Here is a 27,283-nt window from a genome sequence, read left to right on the forward strand (position 1 = left end):
TTACTTCTACTTCTCCTGCATTGAATCTTTATTTTCTGTACGTTAACCATTCATGCCACAGCAACCAATGGAGCAGGAAAAAAAGGGATGAAGATGGTCGTAAAGACTGAACGCGAGGGTCCCACCTGCTTACTAACTGTGGTGCTACAGAGACAGCAGCACAGTCTTATTTGCTTTGACAGTGTTTTAAGGTGTCGTAAGAGATCAACCTCAAAACTGCAGTTTAAATCCATTGTATTTTGTGATATTTCAAACAATGTCGACGATTTTTTTTTCTTACGTAAAAATACTCAATGACCGTCTTCACATCAACCCTCATTCTCCTCTTTTATAGTCCAGCCATTTCTTGCTATGTTTTATTTCAGTATCTATTACCTGGATCTTTCATCATCCTTACTGTTTCCCTCTGGACTCCAGTTTTGTGTAACTTCCACTACAACGCTCACTTTTTGACAAGAATAAGATATTACCACCTCTTCTATCCCAGCTCAGTTACTTCCCAGGATCGGTTTGAGTAATGGCTAAAAATTATATATATATATATAAAACACATTCCCTAGTGAAGAAAAACCACCAGCTGGGTAGGAAAAGGGACTCCGACCGAATGTCTTCAATGACGCAACCCTCTCTTTACCCAGACCATTACGCTCACACCACACGGTACAGCACACGAGGCATTTTCTCTTCAGAAGCACAGGGGCTCCCAGGTAGCGGTGGTGCAGCTGAAGCCCCTTTGGCGGCCGAGGGCCCGCCCGCCAGAAGCACCGCTCGCACTGACGGTCTCCACAACCCCACGTGGAACGCGCACGGCAGGGACGCAACCGCTCGGCCACCGCAGCCCAAGCAGCCAAACCCACAACCGCCCCGCGCGCATGCGCGCTGCCCAGCCGGCTCCCCACTTCAGCGCACCGCACACGCTTAGCGGAGCGCGGGAGGCCGACATTCCTCGCCTCCCTCCCCGAGCATTCCTCGGCTGTCCTTACGGAGCGTGCGCACTACGAGACCGACGGAGCGCGGCGGCAGCGGCGCCGGGCCCTTCCGCCTGAGCCGCGTGGTGCGCATGCGCGCTCCCACCCCGCGCGGAGCTCGCCCCGCCCCCCGCGCCATTTGAGTCGCTGGCAGCGGGCGCGCGCGGGCCCATTTTCACCCCCACGTGACATGGAGGCGGGGACGGGAAGGGAAAGGTCAGCGGCGTCGCCGGCGGAGGGGGAGCGGAAGGTCAGGGCGCCGCGGAGCGGAAGTGGGAGCCGGAGCCCGTCCGCCATTGTGGGGAAGCGGAGCCCGGAGCAGGGGGGGGAAGCGGCGCTGCGTGCGGCCGGCCGGCTCCTTCCAGCGGCAGCCCGATCGGCGGCGGCGGCGGCGAACCCAGGCGGCGGCGACAATCAGGCGGCGGCGGGGAGGAGGAGGCGGAGACGAGCGGCGCGGCGGGCGGGCGAGCGGCCCCGGCGTGCGGAATCACTCGAGGCCCAGGCGGAGCGAGGGGATCGCGGCTCCCCGTGAAGAATGTCAGCCACCAGCGTCGATCAGGTACCGGCCGCCCGCACGCCGCTATCCCTCCTCCCCGCGTCCGGCGCTCGGAGGGCGGCGGCCCGGCGGCCTCCCGCTCCGTCCCTCCCCGCCGCCATGGGGAGCGGCGGGCGATCGGCGCCCGCGATGGCGGCCCCTGCCCGGCCCCGGCAGCCCCTATTTATAACCGCCGGGCCGCGCCAGCTCCGCTCCGCCTCCCCACTGCGGGGCCCAGCCCGGCCTGGCGGCTCTGCGTCTGCCCGCGCCGCGAGCGAGCCCTCAGCAGGCCCCGTGGGCGCCCGTTTCCTCTCGCCGCTCCCGGAGCGCTTCTCTCGGCTCTCTCTGTTTTTTTCCGACGTGTGGTTATCGCGTTCTCGCTTCTTGCCTTTCTCTCCTCACTCACGTTTTCTTCTTTCGGGCCTCCCTTCACCGCGACCTCCGCTTCTTCCAGCTGTTCTTCGATTCCTCGCAGGGCTTCGAGGTTTTCTCAGCCTTTGCCGGGCCTCTGCTGCTCTTCCTCTCTCGGCGGGCGCTTTTCTGCCTCGGTCCTCGTTTCCTCCTTGGGCCTCTGCCTCTCCTCCAAAGTTTTCTCCTCGCAGTCTCCTTCCCCCTTTTATTTTCTCTGTGCCTTCAGTGTTTTGTGCCTTTTGTCTCCGTGTATGCTCTCCGGTTTCCTTTTGTGCACTTATTTCTAGCTCAGTGATCTCTTAGCTTTCCTTGCTCTCTAGCCTTCCATGGGGGCTGCTGCTTCTCAACTTTTTTTTTTTTTTTTTTAGTTTCGTGGCTCTTGTTGCTCTCTGCGTGACTGGATGAGTTGTATTCCAGAAAATGAGATGTTGGGGTTTCTTAAGGAGGTTTTCCTCTGCTTTTGGGAGGGGGAGGTGACTAACCAGCATAGCTTTAGATGGAGATGGGTTAAACAGAGATCTAACTCTGAGACAGATGTATGTGCAAGCAAGATGGTGGTTTTCTCTAACCTAGCCTAAACTTTCAAACCAGTACTGAGTCTTGCAGGAGTAAAAATTGCTGGAGAGTAGTGAAGCCAGGGAATCTGCTCATGATTAGTTGTACATGCACGAGGAGATGAATTAGATTCTAATGGGTTACAAGTTGCTTATTTCTTTTTAAGCTTGTTTTATTTTGTTATAGAGGAATTAAGGTTACTGTAACTCATTCTTTTACAGTGGTTGTTAGTGCGTGGCAGATTAACAGTGTTTTGTAATGACTAATCCTAAAAAAAAAAATTCTCCTTAAGGTATTATTTTCTTGCGTGAAAGCGTAAACATGGTATCATTTTCTCAGTGTAACTGACTGAGCAAGGAATGTATAGCTTGTAGTTCAGCTTGCAATATTACTATATATTCTTTTGTACATTTGAAAGGCAAGGCATTATAGGTTTTTCCCTGATAAGTACCCATCAGTCAGTTTAAACGATGACGTATGATAATGAAGCTCTAGCACTGGCAGTAATCTTAAGCTAACTTTCTTTGTTCTTTTAGGCTATGCTGTGTTTATTGCTTATGTTTCTCAAGGAGGGGCAATCAAAATTCATTTGTTCAGATTCCTGCTGCCACTTAAGCTTTGCATGTTTTAAAAGACTGTAGGATATTTTAATGATTTTCAGTGAAATTCTTCCAGTTTTAAAGCTCTTCAGTTGGATTTGTACATCAGGATGTTTTTATTATAGCTTGAATTGATATTTAAATTGAAAAGAACTGGCAAACTTGAATTATCTTGACAAAAACATCCGAGGATTCTAACTGAAATTTTCTGTTTTGCTTTTCTCCCCACTTTCCTATTACAGAGACCTAAAGGACAGGGAAATAAAGGTAAGTCAATTCACTGTAATTTTGTGTAAATGTCTGATCTTGTTTGTGGAGCTTAATGTGTTCTGAGACAATTATGGGAAGGGAATGCAGCTATAGGATGTCTTATTTCAGATGAAGACGACAGGAAATTACATACGAAATATTACTTCCCAGCATTTTTTAGAATGGTACAATAGTATGTCAATTTAAATTTTTATTTTTCAGATTATTGTCAGGAGTAATAAGATAACAGCTGTTTTTCTTAGCTGATGTTGTTTGATATGTTTGCATGATCTCTTTAACAGTATACTGTGGATCTTTCTGTACAGTGAATGGAATCAGTGTACTAGAATCATCAGGAGGAGTCTTTTGAGCAGCTTCCTTAGCTTGAGAAACACGAGCCATGTGACTACTTAGTTACTCATATCTATGAACAGAACACATCACCCTCCTTATTTTCAGAAAATATCCTGGCTCTGTCTGTAGAGAATATTTTTGTAGTCTTCCCAAGCCTTTTGTTTTTTTTTTTTTACTTTTTTCATCTTTTTTTTAAAAAACATCTTTAAAATATTTAAAGTATTTAAAATAGGGTTTATTCCCTCCCATGGAAACGATCAACTACTTCACTCTAAAATGCTTGGCCTGTCTGTCCTATGTGGCATATCAGATTATGTCCTGCAGTTATTTCTGGTCTACAGTTTATCTTTGATATTAAAAAACAAACAAACAAAACAAAAGGAACCCAATCTGATAATTTATTTGGGTTTTTTATTTGAGTAGTCAGCCCGCTTGTGCCGATGAATTTCTTATCTGCTCATTAAGCTGAGCAGTGGGTTAGTATGCAAACAGCTACCTGTGTGATGCATTCAGTGTTGCTATTTCTGTGTGTGGATTAAAAACGTTTTTGTGGACCTTGTGTATTTTTTGATCTTGCTATTTATTATCTGAACTAATCTAATTGTTCTCTGTGAAGTGTCATTTAATGTTATCCACACTTTACTTATTCTCATGTTCTGTCTGTGTGCAGATTATTTACTTCTGTATGTACCATTCATGTTGGCATGTGCTTCCTGAATCTTGTTGAATCTAGCCTGTTTCCTTCTAATTTCAACATGCATTCAGTGAAAAATAAACCTGTCTGCCTCCTTAGACCCATTCAGTTTAGTCATTTTTTTCCCTGAGTACTGGTTCTCTCATATTCTAGTACTTGTGGAACTTTTTATGATTTTTCTTTGAAGCAGTTATGTTTCTGCCCTTTGTATTTCTCCTAAGTGAGAAGACAGTTTCATTTTAGCGAGTAATTTGTGGCTTTCTGTTCTTCAAATTATGATGTCTGTTTCTAGAGAAGTTAGAACTACTAGAGAATCATAGAAGTAGCTTTTAAACTATACGTCCAATGTATGAATTGAGTGTGAAGTATAGAGCATCTCATTTAAGATACTATCTGCAGTTTGTTTAATAATGAAAATGCACAAGTCAGTGTATTTTTTGTGCTGTAACTTGTAAATACTGCAAAATGTGTAAATCAAAACATAGTTTCAACTTGTCTAAATAAGGAGGTTTTTGCATTTCTGAACTTGGATTTTAGTGGATTGCATCCTGTTAAAAAACATACAAGTCTCCTGGTGAGAATATGATATCAATGAAAACTGGAGTGAAACAAACCAGTAATCAGCTCAATTCTACTGAAATACAAAGTATAGCAAATAATTTACAAAACTAATCTAATTTGGTGTTAGATTAAAGGGCTTGGTGATAGAAGATGGTAGCTCAAGTAGTTGTTAGATCAGAGCTTTGTTCAAGAGGGTATATTAAGTCAGTGTCAGCAATCCTTACTGTCTAAATGTTAGCAGACAGTAATCTTTTTCAGGTGTCATGATATGGTCCCAGCTTAAAGGGACCTTGAGGGAATATGTGTTACTGAGTCAGCAGATTAATCTGAAGCTCTGTACGTATGCATAGGAATGGTGATGTTGAGAAGGATGAGATTGGGTATGTAAATAAAATGTTTTTCATGTTGAAATAAGAATACTAAGCCTTCAGATGATATTGAGAAGTTGCTTGTATTGTCTAGGAAAATTCTCTTGATGCTTTGTTCTAGTTAGTTAAAAATAGGTGCCATGTGCTTTCTCCTTTGACTGGAATGTATGAGATTATATGTCTGCATTATAGAACAGTATATCAGTCTGTTGGACATTAACTCCAGTATTTCAGAGACTCGGACCAGTAAATGATTTTGTCTTGAAAGTTTTCTTATTTGTCAAATACTGTACTGTTGACATAAGACATCAAAACTGATATCATTCAAACGATGTCTTACAGTGGGGATAATAAGGACCTGGCATTCCCCAAGCTCCCTTTTTCCCTTGCTTTAGTTTGTGCCAGCATATTGCACCTATGAAAGGGAAGTCCTGACTTGTGTTTACCTGTGTATATATTTTTGGTTTTGTAGGAGGTTTAAATATAAGATTAGGTTTAAAACAAGAATAGAAGGTTACATTTAGTACTTATTACATACCACATTAATCTGTATGTAGGGAGAAATTTATTCTTAATACCTTTGGCCATCGTTTGTGCAATTTGCTAGTGCTATTCAGAGGATAGCAATAGTTGAAGGAACATAAGCTTTAAATTCCTTTATTTGATAAGTTGTTTCTTCCTGGTATCTAATTATACTGGATTTTTACAAGAAGTATGCAGTATTTTCAGGGTTGGACTGATACAGATGCTTTTACTAACTGTAGGTTAGTCTCTGGTAGTATACTTCATCATTGCCCTGCTCAGTTAGAACACTTAATATGAGACTTTGGGTATGAGGCTTGCATCTTAATCTGTTTTCTCTAGTTAAATACATCTGTGGGCTGCATTCTTTGTTATAAACACCTTATGTAAAGTTAGAGTGAAAAGCTAAAGAAACAGTTGTAATGATGCTGTTTCACTGAAACGTGTATACACTTAGTAGTAGAGATGGCAGCACAGAACTATTTTGTGTTGCTGACCTAAGATCTCAATAGAGAATAAACAAGAAAGAAAATACATTTATAAGAATATTCTGTTAGTTATGGCTGACCAAAATAATTATTTTAAGAGGCCTTCAGATGCCTCTGAAACAATAAACATGGCTCATTTTATGAAGATCAGCTGTCAGTATGAAGAGATTAATTTTGTCAGGATTCTAATCTTGGCGTGTAGTTTGTGTATTGCTTTATGTGTGGCTCTTTGCTTTTAAGAAGCTCATGTCCCTCCTTTTTATTTTTTTGGTATTTTTTATAACAGAATTGTATTTGGAAATGTTGCTGTTTATAGTCTTTGGTTAAGACTAAACAATGGATATGGCATGGTGTGGAGAAGAGACCTTGAGAATCATTCTCTTGTGTGTCTGGGCCAAATGTAAAAAGGAATATAGAGTTCCACTGTATGTTTCCACTGTATTTAAGTTCAGGATGATTAGTGACCACAGCTGAAACACCTTATTTATGGAAAAAACAAACAAAAACTAATATTATCTTAAATTGTTATTTAATTTAGAAATATTTTTATATCGTGTTTTAATACACGTTGTGTTCGCCGTTGTTAGTCATAATTGTCTGCAGCTGGTATACAAACACTGTGTCAGTGTATAACAATGGTCAAGTGACCTTCTAAAACCCCAGAATGATTAAAAAAAAAAAAGTGAAAGTTACTTCCCTCCTTCTCAGGTAGTTGCTTTGGAACAAATTTTCTATTCTTTATTAAATTATGATTTTCCCATCTCTTGTTACTGCTGTCTGAAATTAATACATTTTTGCATTTTTTTCTATATGTTTATATGTATTCGTTTGTTATTTTTCCAGTTAGTTTAATTCCCTGAAGACAGCCTGTTACTGAAATCAAATGTGGAAGAAATTGTGAAGTGTCTGGTTTGCACTGTTAACTTTAGTGGGGGGAGAAACACAACCAAGCAACAAAACATGCTTATAAACACTTTCTACGTACAAAAAAAACCTTGAAGGTTTAGTTACGTATCTGTATATACTTTTCAGAAGCTTTTGCTAAAAGAGAAAAACAGGTGTCAACTTGTATCTGAGTTTTCCCAACTGTCAGAAAATCTGCTGCTTTGTGTAACTTCTGGTGTCATCGATTCTTAGAGCACTTTATCAATTACTCTAAAACTTGTTTTCACTAAAGTTACTGACAGGTAACAGCAGCAAAAAATGCACTCAGAGAAGACTTCTTTGTCTTTGAGTTCTATAATTTCATATAAACTGCTTGCTTATTTCAGTTACTGTTCTGCTTTGCACTCTGGAAACAGTGGAGTTTAGTAGAAAATTCTGCAATTTGACTTTGAACAACAGGGGAGGGGAGGGAATTGAGAGATACTTCAGGTAATTTGAGCAACTGGAAAATGCCAAGTAGGTATTAATGCCTTAAATGAAACTAAAAGTAATAAATAGAAAGCTAAGAAGAGCAGATAGGAAGAGATTCCAGTGTCTAATGGCATGTGTGCAGGGAAAGGATTGTAAACTTGCTCTTGGTGACTTTAAGTTCTGCTTCTGTCTTTCACTGGCCCATCTAAACTCGAGATATGTTGCTAATTCAGAGCAGTCTAAATAGATGTGTAGGAATTAGAAAATTAGACAGTTGAAATAGCCCTTTCCTGTTGTATTGGTGGGTTGCTGACTTTAATATTTTCAGGAAAAAGGTGTATATGTTACAGATTTCACCGAACCTATTGAATATGTGTGATCTCACTGGTCTGCACATTTGCACTTAATCTGGTACTTCTGGAAACGCTGGATTTACTGCCCATGCAAATAAGGTGAATGTAGCTTTTCTGTCTGTGTAGTTCAGAAAATTCCTCCTCCAGGAAGGGAACTCCACCATCAAGAATAGTCTGCTTTGGTTGCAGTCTTTCCAGACCTCTTCTGAGATCTGACTGGGGAGCTTAATGGTCTATTTTCTTTGATTTGAACAGAGTAAAGCTTAACAATAATGTATTCTGTCTCAATGAAGCATCAGTAGAAGTATTTCAATGAACAAATGATTAAGTGTTACCCATTTTGAAAGTGCATCATTAGTCTTCCAGAAAGTATATCTAATATAAATATACTTTTAGTTTCAGTACAGAACGGTTCGATTCATCAAAAGGATGCAGTAAATGATGATGATTTTGAGCCATATCTAAGTAGTCAGACAAATCAGGTAAGTGAACATTACTTACTGTCTTGAAGTTAACTTTGGAGTTCAATGGAATTCCAGACTTAGTTCATTTTTGAATGATGTTTCTTAGCATTACTTGCCTGAATAGCTGTTGAAATACAGTTTTGTATCTTACTGTGTTTTATATATAAAACATGAAATAAAGTTGTCTTAAATTCTGGATAAGATTCTGTTAATAAGCATGCTCTGATGTCTCTTGTTCTTGTGTTCCAACTTCAAAAATAACCAGTTACAAGAATCTTCAAAAAATGAAAGAAAAACCCAAACATCAAAATAAAGCGTTACACCTTAAATTTGCAATGAATTATATTTTTGGATGAAGTTCAAAACAACAGTTTCATTGGCTCTGAAAAAATATTAACTGTGTGGACATAATTCCCTTTGATGTTAGTAGGAATATCTCACAGTTGATTGCATAATAGATTGAAGCTTAATATTATTGGAGTGTGGTATAATGCTTCTGTTGGAATGTTAATGGCTTATTTTCAGAGTTGTGAATTGTCTCTGTAATCAGAAGTTAACATACATTAAGTTTGTAAGTTGTAATGGTGTTGAGAGGGAAAGAAAGGACAAATTATTAAAAGACTTTTGAGAACTCTTCCTACTTTCCTATTTCCTCAAATAACACAATATTAAGGAGGCATTATCTGAGAGATGATAATGTGCTGTGTTTTTTTCTAAAACATCAGAAGTTATGTGGTGGGTTGTCCTTCAACTGTGTTGAAACTTCATCGTCTAAAGACATAACTGTTGTAATTTCTTAGGAGTCTTGGGAGTGGAATTTGGATTTAGTGAGCGAGCTTTGTTCTGCTAGACCACAGATTGTTCTTAATGGGAATGTTAGTTTGAGTGTTGTTCCTCACAAAACAAAGATGTTCTTGCATTCTTCCTGCCATTATGTTCTGGTAGTTGTCTCCTATTAGACAAATCTGACAAAAAAGCAACAAGAATATAAAAAAATTAAGTTCTAATTGCAGTTATGTTTCTCTGTTAATGAAACTACAGTTATGACTTTTTTTTAACTGGTTTCTGAAAACATGGCTACTTCCAACAGGTATTTTTACTCATCTTTGTTACCTTTGAGGGAATGGGGAAAGTTGCAAGTTCATTCATATGATCGTTAACAGTATTTTGGATGGTATTAGAAATTTTTTGTCCTGAGCATATAGCCTGTATTGCTGATTTTTGTTTTATTTTCTTGCAGAGTAACAGCTATCCACCAATGTCAGACCCATATATGCCTAGTTATTATGCTCCATCCATTGGATTTCCATACTCTTTAGGCGAAGCAGCATGGTCAACTGCAGGTGACCCTCCAATGCCATACTTGACAACTTATGGACAGATGAGTAATGGTGAACATCATTACATACCTGATGGTGTATTTAGTCAACCTGGGGCATTAGGAAACACCCCTCCGTTTCTTGGGCAGCATGGATTTAATTTTTTTCCTGGGAATGCAGACTTCTCTACATGGGGGACGAGTGGATCTCAGGGACAATCAACGCAAAGCTCTGCTTACAGCAGCAGCTATGGCTATCCACCTAGTTCTCTTGGGAGAGCCATAGCAGATGGACAGGCTGGATTTGGCAGTGATACTCTGAGCAAGGTGCCTGGGATTAGCAGCATTGAGCAAGGCATGACTGGACTGAAAATTGGTGGAGATATGACAGCTGCTGTAACAAAAACTGTAGGTTCAGCTCTGAGCAGTACTGGTATGACAAGTATTGCAGCCAACAGCGTGCCCCCAGTTAGCAGTTCAGCACCTAAACCAACCTCGTGGGCTGCCATTGCAAGGAAGCCTGCTAAACCTCAGCCGAAACTCAAGCCTAAAGGTAATGTGGGCATTGGGGGCCCTGCTGTACCACCACCACCTATAAAACACAACATGAATATTGGAACTTGGGATGACAAGGGGTCAGTAGTAAAAGCTCCCCCAGCCCAACCAGTACTGCCTCCTCAGACCATAATCCAGCAGCCTCAGCCATTAATTCAACCACCAACACTGGTGCAAAGCCAACTGCCTCAACAGCAGCCTCAGCCACAGCAACCACAACAGCAACAAGGACCTCAGCAGCAGGCCCAGCCTCACCAGTTGCAGCAGCAGCAGTTGCAAAACCGCTGGGTAGCGCCTCGTAACAGGGGTGTGGGCTTCAGCCAGAACAACGGAGCTGGCAGTGAAAACTTTGGTTTAGGTGTTGTATCCGTCAGCTCCTCACCTTCTGGTGTGGAAGTGCACCCAGTGCTGGAGAAACTAAAGGCCATAAACAACTACAATCCCAAAGACTTCGATTGGAACCTGAAGAATGGACGTGTGTTTATAATCAAAAGTTATTCAGAGGACGATATTCATCGCTCCATTAAGTACTCTATCTGGTGTAGTACTGAACATGGTAATAAGCGCTTGGATGCTGCTTACCGTTCCTTGAATGGAAAAGGCCCGCTCTATTTACTCTTCAGTGTGAATGGCAGTGGACACTTTTGTGGAGTGGCTGAGATGAAGTCTGTTGTGGACTACAATGCATATGCTGGCGTCTGGTCTCAGGATAAGTGGAAGGGCAAGTTTGATGTCAAATGGATCTTTGTCAAAGACGTTCCCAATAACCAACTGCGGCATATTCGCTTGGAAAACAATGACAACAAACCAGTTACCAATTCGAGGGACACTCAAGAAGTACCCCTAGAAAAAGCCAAGCAAGTGCTTAAAATAATTGCTACTTTCAAGCATACCACCTCAATCTTTGATGACTTTGCACATTATGAAAAGCGTCAAGAAGAGGAGGAAGCCATGCGTAGGGTAAGAAACCAGCATTATAGTAGCTCTCCTGTTTTTTTGGTTCTTGGTGGCCTTGTTATTTCATACAACTGAAATTTCTCAGTGTGAGCGTTGAATCAGAACGTGGTGCTTTTTCACTGAGATGTATATACTTGATATAATTAGTTCTTAATGAAAAGATTAACTTTCTTGAACCTGTGTTAATAAAACAAGTTACATGTTTAACCACAATGCTAACATTGTCATGCGTAAGATGACTTCTGTTTTACTTCTCAAAGTGAACAAAAATGGAATTGAGTGCATTATCCCTAACTGTAGTCTTCCAGTTTAGACGACTTCTTGTTTCTGTATCATTAAAGAAAGAAACATGAAATTTTAGATGAAGTTAACGTTATTTACCAAATTAAAATAAAATTCTGTTTTAATAAACTTTTAACAAGCTTATTGCAAAGAGTAGATTTTCTGCTTGATTCAGCTTGTCTTTTGTAGGTTTCTGAAATATGAGTGATATAATGATGACTTATACAACATCAGAATTATATTTTGGGCAATTCTGATAGTGCAATTAAAAATATATGTAGTTTGTTTCTGTGATTAAAAGTGTACCTGTGATAAATCTGTAGAGAAAACTGTAATTTTGGAGGTCAGCATTTCAGAAGATCAGAAAAGGAAAAAAGACTTTCACTTTAAACTGTTTTACAGTAATTGCTTGTCAGGTTAACTCTCCCACCACTAAAAACTGTTCCATTTATCATTAGTCTCGATATTTACTTTTGCTATATTTTTTTTCCGGACTTGCTACTGTAACACTAAATGATTTATCACATGTTTAGAACTACTTCAGGGATCTGGAATTACTTTACCTAGTTAGTTGATATTCAGAAGTATGAATTTGCATCACTGGGATTTTGCTCTCTGTTCATCCATCACACCACTTCCTGTGTAAAAATACCCTTAAGTCTATGGTTTATGCTAATTAGGAGACTTGTGGGTTATAAAGTCCTGAGTTTGTTCTTGTTTGAAGCTGCCATCGTTCTGACTGCATAAGAATTTCACCTCAACTATCTCCTTACCTCTGTTAGGTTAGGTTCAACCTCTTCTGCCATACTGCCAGCAACCACCTCACCGTGGATGCCAGCATCCACCATGGGCCAATATAATAAAGTAGGAGGCATTAATTTCAGAGCACTCCTCTTTAATAATTTTTAAAAAACACTGGTGTCCAAATCAGTATTGCTACTTCAGTCTCCCATCATCAACATGGCACAGGCCCATGATCTCATCTAATATTCTACATAAGGGAAAAATTTTGATGTTTTCAGGTTTTAGTACAACTTTATGCTTTTAGTAATGTTTCAGAAAGGCAAGGCTAAATGTTTCTCTGTAGCATTCATGTGTCAGAAGTGCCTTAATTTCTGATGGTTTAAGACATTTCATGAAGACCTTGCTGGCTTCAAAAGTATAGCAGATACTTTTGTGAAAGAACATATCAAAGAAGTCATAATTCAGATGTGTCCTAGCAACTGTTTTGTTTGTGGTTTGTATCCCTCTACAGTAGGTAAAATCCATGATGTGTAGTGGGGGGGAAAGAGTGAGTATGGATTTAGTAATGTTTCTGTGCATGTTAAATTTAAATATCAGTATACTAAACTCAGCATTTAATAGGTCTCTATCTTACATGACTGCGATTGTGTATTTTATGTAATAAAGGAATATTGCTCTTTAATATTTTCAGTGATGCATACAGTATCTGTATGACTCAAGTACTGAACTTCACATTTCTCTATTAATACAGCTGCTTTTTCCAGTTCTAGTGAAAGCAAACATACTTGTCACGGTACTTGCACAACGGACGTTGATTTTTCTACAACAGCGAACAACTTCTTTTTCAGGCAAATTACAAAAATTGAGTTTAGAACTGCATATCTTGGATGTCAGGGGGAAATTCTTCACAGAGAGAGTAGTGAGGTGCTGGAACAGTCTGCCCGGAGAGACTGTGAATGCTCTGTTCTTGGAGGTGTTCAAGATCAGGTTGGATAGGGCCTTGGGCAGCCTAGTCTCGTACCAGATCTGGAGCATGGTGACCTTGCATGTGGCAGGGTAGTTGGAACTTGATGTTCCTTGGGGTCCCTTCCAACCCAAGCAATTCTATGATTCTAGAAGTGAGATTTCCTTTTTGAAGATGTACTTAAGACATACCTGAAGCAAATTCATACAATTCATAGCATGACTTGGGTTGGAAGGGACCTTATAAATATCATCTAGTTTCAACTCCCTGTATTGGTCAGGGTTGTTCCCCACCAGATCAGGCTGCCCAGGGCCCTATCTTAGAACATAGGAAATCCAAATTATACCAATTCCCTTAAAAACTAGTGTTGGTTAAAACCTCTAGGTTTCTTCTTGTTCTGTTATGATGCAGTATAGGAACAACTTATCCCTAAGCTGTTAACATTCAATTTTTAACTCCTTCATGATTCAAGCATGGTTTAGAAATGTAGTAATTAGTATTGTAAGCTCTATTTTATGGTTAGTTGAGTAATCCTTTATTACCTAGGGTCATCTAAGTTTATGGAGCTGTACACAAATTAGTACTCTTCTTTCTGCCAGTGGAATTGTGTATTCCATGCATGTTGAGTTAATGCCTTTTTTCTGTGGCAGCTGTGGTTGTTTCTGTCCTAAGTTTTCTTTTTGCCGTTCGTAAAAAAAAATAAATGCATCAGATGGCAGTACCCACTTGCATGTTCCTTCAAGACTGGTTACTCATTTGTGTTGCAAAGGTGGTAGCAAAATTTCCTACAGCAATCTAAACAAAGCAACATCATGTGATTTATAATGTTATTTTATTTTATAACTGTGCATTCCAGCTAACTTATTTGAAAGTAATTGATCATAAAAAATTAATCTTAACAACTCAGGGGAATCAATAATTAATTTTTAATATGACTTGTCATTGCTTTGTTCAAGTTATGGCAATGTACTTGTAAAAGTTCAATGAATGAGACTTCCTTAACTTTGCATTTGATACAGATTGCTTCAAAGAACTGCTGTATCAGTCACTGCTTGATGTGACCCTGCTGTGGGCCGGATATGTAAAAGTAGGATTGGGAACAAACTTGCGCAGCACTCACATTTTTCTTATTGCTGAGGCTGTAGTATCCTATTTTAAATGTATTGGGTGCTAAGTTCTTTACCAAGAGAGTGGTGAAGTGCTGGAACAGGCTGCCCAGAGAGTTTGTGGATGTCCCATCCATGGAGGTGTTCAAGGCCAGGTTGAGTGGGGCCCTGAGCATCCTGGTCTAGTATTAAGTGTGGAGATTGGTGGGTCCTGTCTGTGGTGGGGTTGGAGCTTTGATGATCCTTGAGGTCCCTTCCAACCCAATCTGTTCTATGATTCTATAGCTTTTCATCCAAGGAACTAGCAGGCTCCTTTTTCACAAGTTTTGTCAATAGTAGGTTGAAATCTGAAATGGTATTATTTGCATTAGTCCTTAATTTGAATTACTGCTTGGTGGTTGTGGTGTAAATGTGCGTAATTGAAGACTGTTCAAAAATATTTTGGATTGTCTTTCAACAGAAAGCAGTAGCAATATGATGCATTTAAAAAAAAAAATTAAGCTTAAAAGCTTAAAATATGCTGTTTAAGAGTATGCAATTACAGTAGGAAAATAAGTTGCAAAAAATCTGTTGTATTTATACACCTGGCCATCAGTAAATATGTAGGTCAAAATGAAGCCTGGCTTTGATTCAAAATAAGAACAAAAGCAAAACAAACAACGAAGCACACAGAGCCCCATCAGCCAAGTAAACAAATAACCTACCCCCAAACTAACAAACAGTTGTTGAAGTATTTGAAGATTTTCACTCACCCGCAGGGGGTGACTTCTTAAAAGTGTAATTATCTGTTGTTTGAGGACCTCATTTGGTGTTGCTTAGTACTGAATTCTACTTCTTGTAGCATATAGTGGACAGAAGGTCATGGTTCCTCATAATTGTAGAATGCTGACTTAGTAACAGTATCATGAAGTTGTTTTATTGTAACAGTCCTGACAAATAATTATTATCTGTAGGAGAAGATGGAATTAGTATAATCTCAGCTGCTTATCTAATTAGTTTTTGGAGTTTTTTCTTTACAGGAAACTTTTAAATGGCAGGTGAATATTTGCCATGTTCGTTTTCTTCTGTTGCACTACATACCTTGTTATAGGAGTGTTGATATAGCCAGAACTTTCTAACTCAGAGTAATTTCATATTTTTTCCTTCGTTGTGATACCGATGTGGCTGCTGTTTCTCTGATAAGCTATCTTATCAGATAATAGTGTTAAACAACATGTTAAACAATATATCTTTCTACTCTAGGACATTACTGTCTTTATGCTTGATTAGATATTTCTAAAAAATATCTTGTAGGGGAATGAGGAAAGTGAGGAAACATAAAGTGTGAACTGTTATCTCTTTCCTCCTGCTCCAGCCCATTCAACTATGTCAAGCTCTGATATAAACACATAATCCCAACACAAGTGAAAGAAAAGAGTTAGTTGACTAACATTTTTAATGTGGGTAATTGGTAGCTGTACTGTCGTCTTGTACTGCTTTTTTTGGTGTGCTAAAGATTCAAAACAGTAAATGAGATTTTCTAATATCTTGTGAGAAATGCATTTGCTTTGTACTTCTCAGATTTTAAGGGTTATTTCAGAATTTTCTTGAACTTGCTGCATATTTATAGGTTTTTTTCTTTATAAATAAGAGTGGTATTGAAGGTGTAATGTCTATTGCAAGAAAAAAAAATAACTGGCCAGGAAGTTTTACTGTTACTGATTAAGGGTATCCCTGGTCCTGAGAGAATTATTTGGGACAAGAGGAATTTATACATTGATCCAGAATTTTTTTCATCCTGTGATGATGCGTAGTTTCTATGCCTTGATATGCTTCAGCATTGTGAGTCATTTAGGAGCAGCTGAAAATGATCTGCAAGTTTTCTTACAGGCATATGAATTTCAATGTCTGTGTTTTCTGCGCATTTGGCTGAGACAGTTGTTCATGTTCAGAGTTAGTGTGTAAAGTTTATTTACAGGACAGAGATGATATGGAGAGATTTGGATACTAAAAGGTGGCATCACTAATATATTGACTATGTAAGGATTTAAGTAGTGATATAGCTTGCCTGTTGTAAGGGAAAGGGTGTTGCAGCAGGGGAAGTCCAGCATTGAAGTGTTGAATGAAAGAGCTGGAATGCAGTTAAGCTCACAGGTAGTCTTAGTTTAGAAAGAGACTTTAAATGGATCTTTTTCCTTTGTCTTTTTGATTTGAAATTCCTGCCTGCAGAATGAGGACTTCAGAGACTTTTCTACTGAGCAGAATGACCAAATTTCTTTTGTAATATACAGACCCCTATTGGAAAAGCTAGGAACATCAACTAAGTGGTTTGCCTGGATGCTATTAGGCAAATCATTTTTGGAATCTAATGCTTTAATATTCATAAAGGTAGCTCCTTAAAACAAAACTTTGAACTTGAACTGAGTGTGGTCTGTGATAACTGCAGTGTTTCTGAATGTTCTGTTGAAGTTCTTGGTTGTGTTGTTTTTTTTTTTTAAGACACAGGAGCAATTCTAAGCTTCTTCCAGAGGAAAAGCAGATCCGTGATTGTTCACAAGTAGCCTTTTGCATCCTACTCAGATAAATCTGTTGAGAACAAATTGACTTGAATGCTATGCTTTTCCTGCATTTTGCAGGAGGTGCGACAATGTGTCTGCATAAGGTGGTCACAACCTGCATGACTTCACTCTACTTCAGCGCTGTTTCAATAATTCATGCCAGAGGTGGACTAGTTAGGAGAAAGTCAAGCATAAATTGTTAGCGGTGCTTTAATGGAAAAACCAACAAAGCAACAGTCAAAAACTATATGAAGCTTAAATAACTAGAAACGCTGCTTCTACAGATTGAATTGAACTAAATTGTTGAGGTTCAGTATGAAAGTTGATAGGTTTTAACCTTCAGAATCATCTGAAATCATGGATTATGGTGTTTTTTTTATCGGATGAACTGTTTGAGCCAGGTTCCATGTAAGTGCCTGGTAGTGTTCTTAACAGGAGAGGTAATTATGATTACTGTTGTGCTTCTCTACTTAAGGTTGTATTCAGTTGTGAGAATGTAAGCAAATTCTTCTTATATTCTGTATGAAAATGGAATTAACATACGAAAGTGAGATAAACTATGTTCATGATTCTTCATGACAGATTTTAAATTAAAATAGTAATTTGAGTTGCAGATTGTAATTTCTGTTACTTGTACACAGAGTTAGTGGTGAGGCTTAAAGAAAGTTTGAGAAGTTCTTCCCCAGAGTATTTTCTAGACTCTGCAGTGGATGTCATTTCTCTTCTAAGGCTATTCTAGATTCTTTAGCAGAGTTGTTAAATAAGGTCTTGTTTTTGTTGCCCATGGATTTCTGAGTAGAAGTAACAAAGATATCAGTCATCTAACTGCTTTCTGCAGTTTGTTCTTACATCATATATCTGTTCCAAGGCCTCAAAAGTCAGTATTACAGTTTCTTTTTTTACTTTTTAATGAGCTTCCTCCAATGGCTATATTGTAGCTAATTAAAATCTGATATTTCAACATATATTGCACTGTAGGGAAACACTTGCTATGTCTCGTTAGAATTGGTCAATCCATCACTGACAATATCCATCTGGGAAAAGAGACTGGAAGAGCTTTTCTGGCTTATGGAGTTTAAGTTTGGTTTTTGCAGAGCTTTCCTTTGTGGTTTGTCATTACATAGTATCTTTAAATTAGTTTCTTTCCCCACCTTTGCCTTATGAATGTTCATACCTTGTTATTTAGTGTGATGTGGAAGTTCAAATGTGAATTCATATTTTTGTTAGTATAACAAAATATAGAATGTTCTGTGTGTTCCACAAAGAATGCTCTGCTCAAATATAATTTACCATGATGATTGTAATATTTACAGTTTTGCTGTTGCAGAATCTTTCTGAGGTTAAAATAAGTAAAATGCCATCAAAATTAATATGGAAAATAAAAATTCTGGGTTTTGCAACTTTACAAACTTTCCCAGTATTCATATGCTTGAAAGCCTTATTTGCTGTCTGGAGCTCAAATGATCTACAACAGCAGGGTCTTGGACGAGTATTAATTCATATGGCTTACTGGAAAAGTTGGAGCTCTGGAGTTAAAATTTCATTTGATGTCCTTGATTTTTGATTTGTGAGTTTTACTTTTCATGTTGAAATAAGAAATAGAAGAAACTAAATGTTTTGGAGGAGGTGGTACCCAAGCGCTTAATTTCTGGGTTCATGTAAGGCTTCTAGAGATCCTTCCCAAGTGATGTTTCCTTCACAGATTCCCATAATCACTAAAAGTGCTACTTAGATATGTTCAAGTAATTTTTATCTGGTTGTAAGATAATCTATCTTCAGATTTACCCTCTCTCTGGAATTTGAGTGAGATGTTAAGATATTTCACACAACTTTAGAAGTTTCATTAACATATGGCTGATGAGATCCTTGCTATAAATGGGGTAAACTATTTCTAGCATTTTTTGCTTTTCTCAGAAATCTGTTCTCAGTTGTGATCTCAAGCACTAAGGTCAGTGTTTCTGCTGTCCCATTGTAATGATACACTGGGGTGCAATGAATGGCAGATTATGGCTGAAGCCATTAGTAAGTGAAATTTCATGAGCTTTGCTGTGGCTTTTTCTCACCATCTCCAGCTGTCTGTTCCTCCTCTGCCAGGTGTTCCAGCCCACACAGTAGGGTTGGCAGAGGTGTGTGCCTGCACTTCCCTTCACAGAATGCAGTCTGACGTGTTTGCTTATGTTGCAGATGAACGTGAAGATTAAATCGGAGTCTGCACTGAAGCAACCAAAATATGCTGCACATTCCCTTTTGAAACTGCTGTAAGAATGCTGTCTCTTGGCAGGGGGGCAAAGCAGAGAGTTTCAAGCATTAACATTTTAAAAGATTGCAGCATAATACACAAGTTCTGCAGAGGTTTTTTTGCAAGTATAGCTGATCATGCTGGAGTTGAATGCATGAGGAAACTACCTGCATTTTGTGCAAGTTTGCAACCCCAAATAGCTTTAAAATGGACACCTTGAAATGTTTGCACCTCCAACTATCATAAAATAAGCAAAAGTCTTTCCCTCACTCTGAACTTCAGTTTGTAGGACCTTAAGGGGGGGGGAGTGTGTCTTAGGGCTGTAGTAGTTCTTTTTGTTAGGTTTCCACTTCAGTTTTGCTACTAAAAATGAACATTTTTCATTTCTCTTGTTTTGGGCAAGAAATTCCAGAAAGTAGTGTTATACATCTCAGCAGTTTCTTTCAAATCAGATCAGAGCATATTTTTGTTGTTTTGAAGATTGAAATTTTGTTGGCATTTATCTGAGGATAAATTGTGTTGTGATTGCTTTTCAGCACAGGATCTTCCAATTGGTGCACTGAACTTAAAATTGAACACACATTGCTGTGCTGCTCATTACATATCTGCCTTTACTCTAGATTGAGGCATGTTTCTTATGCCTAAACCTTTTCAGGTTCACCTTGATGTGGTTTTGTCAGTTTATGTAGAAAGTTGTTTGCATGCATGAAGCTTGCTCACCACATGGCCTCTTAGTAGCAGTTACTGCTAACCAGCTGTTCCATTCCCACATAATTCTAAATCAAATGCTTGATTGCTTTCCATTCCTGCTCATAAACTCCACCCAAAGCTGGGTAACCTCACTGTGGCAGACTGGGACTGTGGCAGGCTATGCTGGCCTTTGGCAGGGGATGTGAATTGACTTGAGAAGCTTTTTACTCTAGGATGCTGAGTTTTGGAAAAGATTTTACTTATCTGAATATAAGAAGAGAGAGAGCAGTTTGGAGTGCAGGGAGAAGCTGTGTAGTCAGCTTGACTAAATGTTTACCTGGAAATGAAGGAAAACTGATGATGCTACTTTTGTGTAGTTAGTATTTTAAATTGAAAAAATATTGATACGTTGTTATTTAACATTGCAGTTTCATAGGCTGCTATAATACAGCAGTAGTGGCTTTCAGCACTTGGAAGTTAAGTCTGCTAATAGTACAGCAATAATCTAAGATGTACATAAGGAGGCCATTTTTGCATGCTTGATGTACATAGGCATGAGGCCCAGTGATCATGTGTTTTTAGCCTAGGGATACACTCTTAACATACCAATATATATTAATTTAATGACTGATAGCATCAATCTCATTTTAAAATCACTGTGCAAATACTGGCCATGCATCTCTGAACTAGGAAAAAGAATACTGTGGAATAATGCTAATGTTGATCCTTAAATATACTGAAGTTCTGTTGGAGAGATTGGAATGAGCAAGTTGTATAGCTACTGAGACAGTGAGATTACTGTTGTGACCAAGAGCTCTGCAAACCTTGCATTTTTGGTATTCATTTTGAAGCAGCCTTTCTTGATGCAGAAGTCTGTCTTGAGGAAAACTAGATAATCAACTGTTCTCTAGGAACTATCTCAATGTTTTGTATACTCTGATTATAATGTCTTTTTGTGAGAATTTATTTGGAATTATATGTGAATTTTCACTTTCTCTAAGTAGTTTCTAGCATAATAAAGTTTCAGCATGATATCAGATAGTGGTTTTGAATTGTTCAAATGCCTCCTGGTTTATTTTGGTTTTCCTTGCTATGTGTTCCAATTATAACATCCTGTGTAATGCTGTAATAAAAACACTGGAAATGAGCTCTGTTTTCTTTTAAATGAGGCAGGGAGCTATCTCTTCCAGAAAGTATTATCAAACATTTACATAACTTGCTCAGTGACACATTAAAAAAAAAAAAAAAATTCGAATGGAAGAGAATTTTTAAGTTTCCTACAGTCAAACTGTAGTGTCTTCCTGCAGTCTAATTAGCAAGATACATAATGAAGGCAAAAAAGAATAATTGCTGTTTGTTCTTTTCCTAGAGATCATAATACTTAATTGTATATTTATCTTGAAAATGTTACTCCTCTGTTAGTCTTGTAATACAGTGGAAGATTTTATTAGTCTCTGATAGAGATACAGTGAAATGAATAGTGTATTCTTTAACCCTCCAAATATGTTTACATTGTTTATCTTTTTTTTTACACATATGACATATTGCATCTTTTATACTAAATGCAACATCTTATACCTCTGTGGTGGCTTTGAGGTGAATGTCAGCCTGATTGCAAGTGAGGCTTGCATTTGAGTGGTTTCTATCATTGTTTTTTGTTATCTTGTTTTTGTTTGTCTTTACCCAGCCATTCCTACCTCACTCTTTTTGTGAGTAACTTCTAGACAAAAAATATTGTATGGTTGGCCTTTTTTATTTTATCTTGTCATCACAGCACCGTGTTTGCATGGAGGAAGAAGTACTGGTGCAACTTGTTCCTTTACCTTTTGATCTTAAGCACATCAAAACGTTTACTACAGTAATCTTTGATTAAGATATGTGGGAGCATGATCTGTGTGTTCTCATTTATCTGGTATCTACTGTAGAGAGAAAATGTACGTAGAGACGGTTGTAAAGTTATAAAGTTAGAAGTCCTTGAAAGCTAGTTGCTTGATTTTAGAGAATTTACAATGTTACTGCTTTAATGAGAGGAAAGATAATAATGTTTAATTTCATATATTAACATGATTTTCCTCTTTGTTTTTGTTTTCTTTCAGGAGAGGAATAGAAACAAACAATAACTGTATGGAGATATCCTGCTAGAATTACAACACTAATGATGTAGACTCTGGAAATGCCTAATATGTCTAAGAAGACGTTATTAAAGCTTTTTTCTGCTTAAGGTGACATCTTTGAACACTTTAACACGAAATTGACTCTTCTTGTAATGGTTCTCATCAGTGCATCTGCCCTTATACTCTCTCACCAAACACACTTGAGAACTGTACCTTCGTCAAGCACTTTCTGTCCTGAAGCTTTTACCAGTATCTGCTGTCTTTTGTATTTATGCATCCTAGCTAAGGCACAGGAGACTGAACGAATGCAAGGATTCATTAACTCTTTGAATTTGTTAAATACTAACATTTAACCATTAGAAGTGGTTCAATGATGTGAGATTCACATTGCTTCAACTTAATTTTTTTTTCTTTGTAGTTTTTTTAATTGTCAGATTTTAGCTATTCAACAGATTAAAAGCAAATCATGCCATATTTAGTCCTGGAGTAAAACTCAAGTCTAAATGTTCATGTGAAAATTATTGTAGTAATCTTTTAAAATGGCAAAGCAACTTTAAGCTGCAGTTTAGCCAAATGAAACGTAACATAAAATTATATTAGAATGACATTTCCCTTGTTTCAAACTGTTTGGTGTAAGAGAATATTAATATGCAGCTTGGTGGACACCACCTGTTAATGCACATTTCTTTATTTTTTTTCTGTAACATGTATACTGAAAAAAGTGCATTTGTCTGAGGAACTGTTTGTTTGCTACCACTCAATGAATCTCAGTTTTGAGTAAATGTACCTCAGTCTAAATCAGACTTTTTATGACCTTTATAACTACATTTAAAATCTTTAATTCCTATTTCTGGGTGTTTGCAAGCCTGACAGATTGCTATCATGAAAGTGAAAATTTACTCCTCTAGGTGATTCACTAGCTAAATAAACATAATTCTTGTTTAGCAAGCATATACTGTTCTCAAAGTTTTTTGTTTCATTTTCCCAACATTGAGGTCTTTTCCCCTGTCTACTGTTAAAAATATTGGAGAAAAAAAAAACAACCCTTGATCCATGGAGAAGACATAGCCATTTTGTCAAGATTTTTGTTAGAAAACAAGGAATTTTAGAATACATATTAAACTGTTTACTGCTCTACTAGCTTTTAACTCCTCAAATTGTATCCTTTGTTTCAGTTTATGTAGCCACACACATTCTATCTTCTGGAAGAGAATATTAGAAAAATGTTAAGCAGGTGTATTGACTGTATGAAATACTGAACAGCCTGTACCAAACTCCATGGATAGCTTTCTCTTTTTAGAAAGACAGTGTAGAAGTCAGATATGTTATAGCTTAAAATAGCAATACGGCGTATTATTTGGACGTTTCATGTCTTAATGTCCAGCACAGATGTTTATATTGTTTTGAGCCCTTCATTTACAGATTCTGGTAATCAAAGTTCTGAAGCTTAACTGGTATAACTTTGTTTTGAATACAGACTATTTTGCTGGATTTTAGTTTTTCTCTTCTCAGGCCCCAGCTCTCTTCTGACTTGCATATACAAAACAGTCAATACATGCTATTTCTTACTCATTATTTTAAATACTTGAGAATGAGGAGTAGCAGATCTTAATTTTTACTGCTTGTTTTCTGCAAACTCAGAAGGGAAGCCGCTTTCATATTTTGGAAAGAATCTCACTTAAATGCAGATTAGGTGAGGAAGGGAAAGGCTAAGCTCTTATTATGTGAGGAAACTAGGAGAGAGTTTTCAAGTCCCAAACCTTACGAAATTGGCTTGAGTCCCCAAATCCCTGCTTCCCTGTTTTTGTTTCTTGCTAACAAATTTTGTAGGTATTTGTTTCCCTCTGTTGGCTGACCTATGGATTACTGCCTGTTATTCCAACTGTGACTGATCATTTGAAGTGGCAAAAATCAATATTCAAAGAATGTAGTCCTTCTGATAATCCTTCAAGGGATCAGCATGCTTCTACTTCTTTGTTGCAAAAATATCAGGAAAATGCACAGATGTTTCCAGTTAAAAGAAAGCTACTGTTAGTCAGGTATTCAGGATTCAATTGCATGTGCAACCTTACTTTGCTTCTGCTGCACTATTCATATTTTTGCAGACTTAAAGTATTTCCTGCTTTACCCCTTGCCTCTTTTATTCTATAGCATGAGCATTGCTCTGGGATTGAATCAGGCTTAGAATAAAATGAGTTTGTTACTTTGCAGACTTTGAAAGCTTGGCAAATGAGAAGGGATTGTAACAGAAGGAGGTGATCACATTTAGAGAGCTGTGACAGTTCTTATGCTGTTCCAGGATTGTTAGTTGATCTACAAATAGAAGAGTTTAATTGCTGATGGTATTAGTCATGTTGTGACCGACTTGCAGACTGCTGAGAGTTTAGTATGTGCAGCTGAAATTAAAAGGAGTTTTATGTGCATATAAAGTGCTGTAAAAATAGTATATACCGTTGTAATATACAGCTGTGGAGTGCTGTACTGGTTAATGGACACATGACACTGCTAGCCTTCAGCTTCCTTATGCACGAGCTATTTTCCTCCAGAAAGAAAAGGAATGGTGCTTAATATCTCGAATAAATGTAGAAATACTTTTTTTGGTCTCTTTTTTTTTTTTTTTCCGATACAGTGAAGCTGTGTTAATGGCTGCTTGCTAACAGTGAAGTTGGTAGAACCCCACTTCTGTTCCTGATTCTACCTCCTTTGTGTCAGCATTTGTTTTTCTGCAGTCCATACTGAATCAGTTAAACCAGTAGAAAAATTCTTAACTGTCTGAATAGTGAGGTTAAACATTTATGAGGGAGACGGTGGGAGAGAAAGGAAGAGAAGGCTTTTCCTTTCAGGAGCAATGCTGAACAGGCACTGCTGCATTGTAACTACATGCTCACCAGTTGATAAACCATATACAGCAGTATTGTGAAAACTGCAGATGACTGCCCTCCTCCCCCCCCCCCTCTCCAAAAAACCCAAAAAGCTGTTCTTAGTGTAAGATTTTGTTAGCATGCAGTGAAATAAGATGTTATTGCACCTCTAGTGCAGAAAGGAAGGTAAAAATGCTGAGTATTTTCCATTTTGAATACTTTTCCCACTTTAAACACATCTGACAAGTCATAGAGAAAGGATTGCTGAAAGACTTGACCTGCCTTATTGTACAAATTGAGACAAATCAATGCTGTGCGAGCTTTGCTAATCTTTGAGTATGTCTTGTCTTTGTAACATCAGCATCTTTAACGTAGGGGGTTTTTTGGTGTTTGACAAGAAATAAACCCTGTCAATTGAATGCTCAGGTTGCTGACTTAAGCAAAACATAGGTGCTACTTTATTATTAAAAGACTTGGATTGGGAAAACCTCAATATTCACAGCTAGACAGAATTCACTGCTTCATGTCTTTTGTTTTTCTAGGCTTAATTTTATCAAGTACCATTTTTCTGTACATCCTCTTGCTTTTTTCTCCTTGGATACTCTGACAGTTTCAAAGCACTGTCTGCAAAGTTTAGATGCAAAAGCCCCTTGCCAAAATCATTTTCATCCCAGACAAATCCACCAAACATGGTGAGCTTTTTAGTCAAGTGCAAAAAAAAAAAAAAAAACACCTTGGTGTATAGGAGAAAGTATATTAGTTATTTTTCATTACTTAGTCAAAATTCTGTTTTGAAGTTACTTTCTATGCAGTACAAGTGTTTCCACACCTGAAATATATTCTTTTAAACAAATTCTTTTGATTTCAGAGCATCTTTTTCCTATTTGAAACTGCCAATTTCACTGAAAACATTGAAGCAACAGTGTTTAGAATTCCGTAAATAGCAGTTACCTTTGTTTTGGCCCTTTTGCAGCTAAGTTTCTGAAATTATTGTTAGTTCTTTCACAAGAAGATATTTAAATATTTGAGATGATTCTAGTAGAGTGTGAAAATTCAGTGTGGAGCATCTAATTTTTTGCTGCACTCATTTTTAAATAAGTAATCCCAGGCATTCAAATATAAGTAACTCTTTATGAAGAAATGACTGTCATGTGGTTTTCAAAGCCATTTGAACTAATTCTTGCTGCCATTTTATATTATGGAACTACACTCCTACTTTTTATGTCTTTATTCTTTTGACAGGTGGAGGTCAATATAGTTTAATGATAAATTGAGAGAATAAGAGAAGTTCTATTCAGTTGCAAGAGAAGCTGGTTTACATTTTTGTTTTGATATAAATTAGCGTACAATAACTTAAATGAAAATCTTGCATGACAATTGACAATTTGATCTTAATTTTTTTTTTTTTTTTGAAACTTTCAGTGAAAGTAACCTCTTCATGTTCTCATTTAATCTATTTTCAGCCTGGCATGTAAGCTGTAGTTTGTGGGAGAGGAATGAATTATTCCGTGAGTTGTAGGAAACTTAAGTAAAGTTTGGCTTCATTTAAAACTATAATACTAGTGTACAGCTGACATGTTTTCATCAAAGCATCTGTTCTATATTGTCTATTCTACTTTATATACTTGAATAAAGTGCATTTGAATATGGTGAATACTGGCCTTTGAGTTCGTGAAGTTAAATTTCTAACTATTCCAGACTTTTGACAGTATTTAACTTCCCATAAAAATCCAGAAATGTTAATTATATATATATATATACACTCATTGTTCAGGGATCTCTAAGCCAAATGCTACTAATAACACATGTAATATTTGTTTATTAATGTTCCATTATATGCATAATGTTTGTTACCATTTATCTAACCTAGTCCTTCTCCAGATGTAGAAGTCTGACAATAGAAGTCAGGCACAAGTTGGATGTCTCTTCCAGTTTCCCTCTGCATTGCACAAGGAACATCTGCCATAATGCAAGCAGAGAGCATAACTGGGTTGGTCTTCAAGTATCTTCCTCCAGAATTTCACTCTTAGTTAGACCTTTGGGAAGCAATGAATTTCTTTCTTCCATCTAAGTAAGCATTCCTTTCCATTTCCCCATTCCTTTTGGGATGACTCCAGTGTCTGCTGCTACCTTGGGAAGCGTGGTCATGGATGCTTTTTCTGAAATTCACAAAAATGTTCCCGACTCAGTGATTTCCCTTTGGTTTGTTTTAGTCTGTTTGCCAGAGGAATTGCTAAATTCGGTTTCCCACCTGGTGAAGGCCAATCTTTTTAATCTAACTCCACAGTACGTTCTTTTGGAAGGTGGAGAGAGGTGTTGTTTCATTCAAATTTTGAAGAGCATATATTATTTCCATGTAAGGATCTGCCCTGGTTGTTTCTTTGAATTTTAGGGATGGTGATAACTGATGTGTTAACAGTGGGAGTTGATAAAACTGTT

The 27,283-nt window shown here is 38.0% G+C and overlaps 1 protein-coding gene across 1 annotated transcript; it reads left to right on the plus strand.

Moving 5' to 3' along the window:
• Positions 1-1,219: 1,219 nt before the first annotated feature.
• YTHDF3 (YTH N6-methyladenosine RNA binding protein F3) lies at positions 1,220-26,498 on the plus strand. Its single transcript, XM_031612962.2, has 5 exons — positions 1,220-1,527; positions 3,311-3,335; positions 8,410-8,495; positions 9,718-11,310; positions 21,966-26,498. The coding sequence occupies exons 1-5, from the start codon at positions 1,504-1,506 to the stop codon at positions 21,987-21,989; spliced, it is 1,752 nt and encodes a 583-aa protein (XP_031468822.1). The 5' UTR covers positions 1,220-1,503; the 3' UTR covers positions 21,990-26,498.
• The last annotated feature ends 785 nt before the right edge of the window (positions 26,499-27,283 follow it).

Source organism: Phasianus colchicus, chromosome 3 (genome assembly GCF_987193195.1).
Source record: "Phasianus colchicus chromosome 3, bPhaCol1.hap1.1, whole genome shotgun sequence".
NCBI lineage: Eukaryota > Metazoa > Chordata > Aves > Galliformes > Phasianidae > Phasianus > Phasianus colchicus.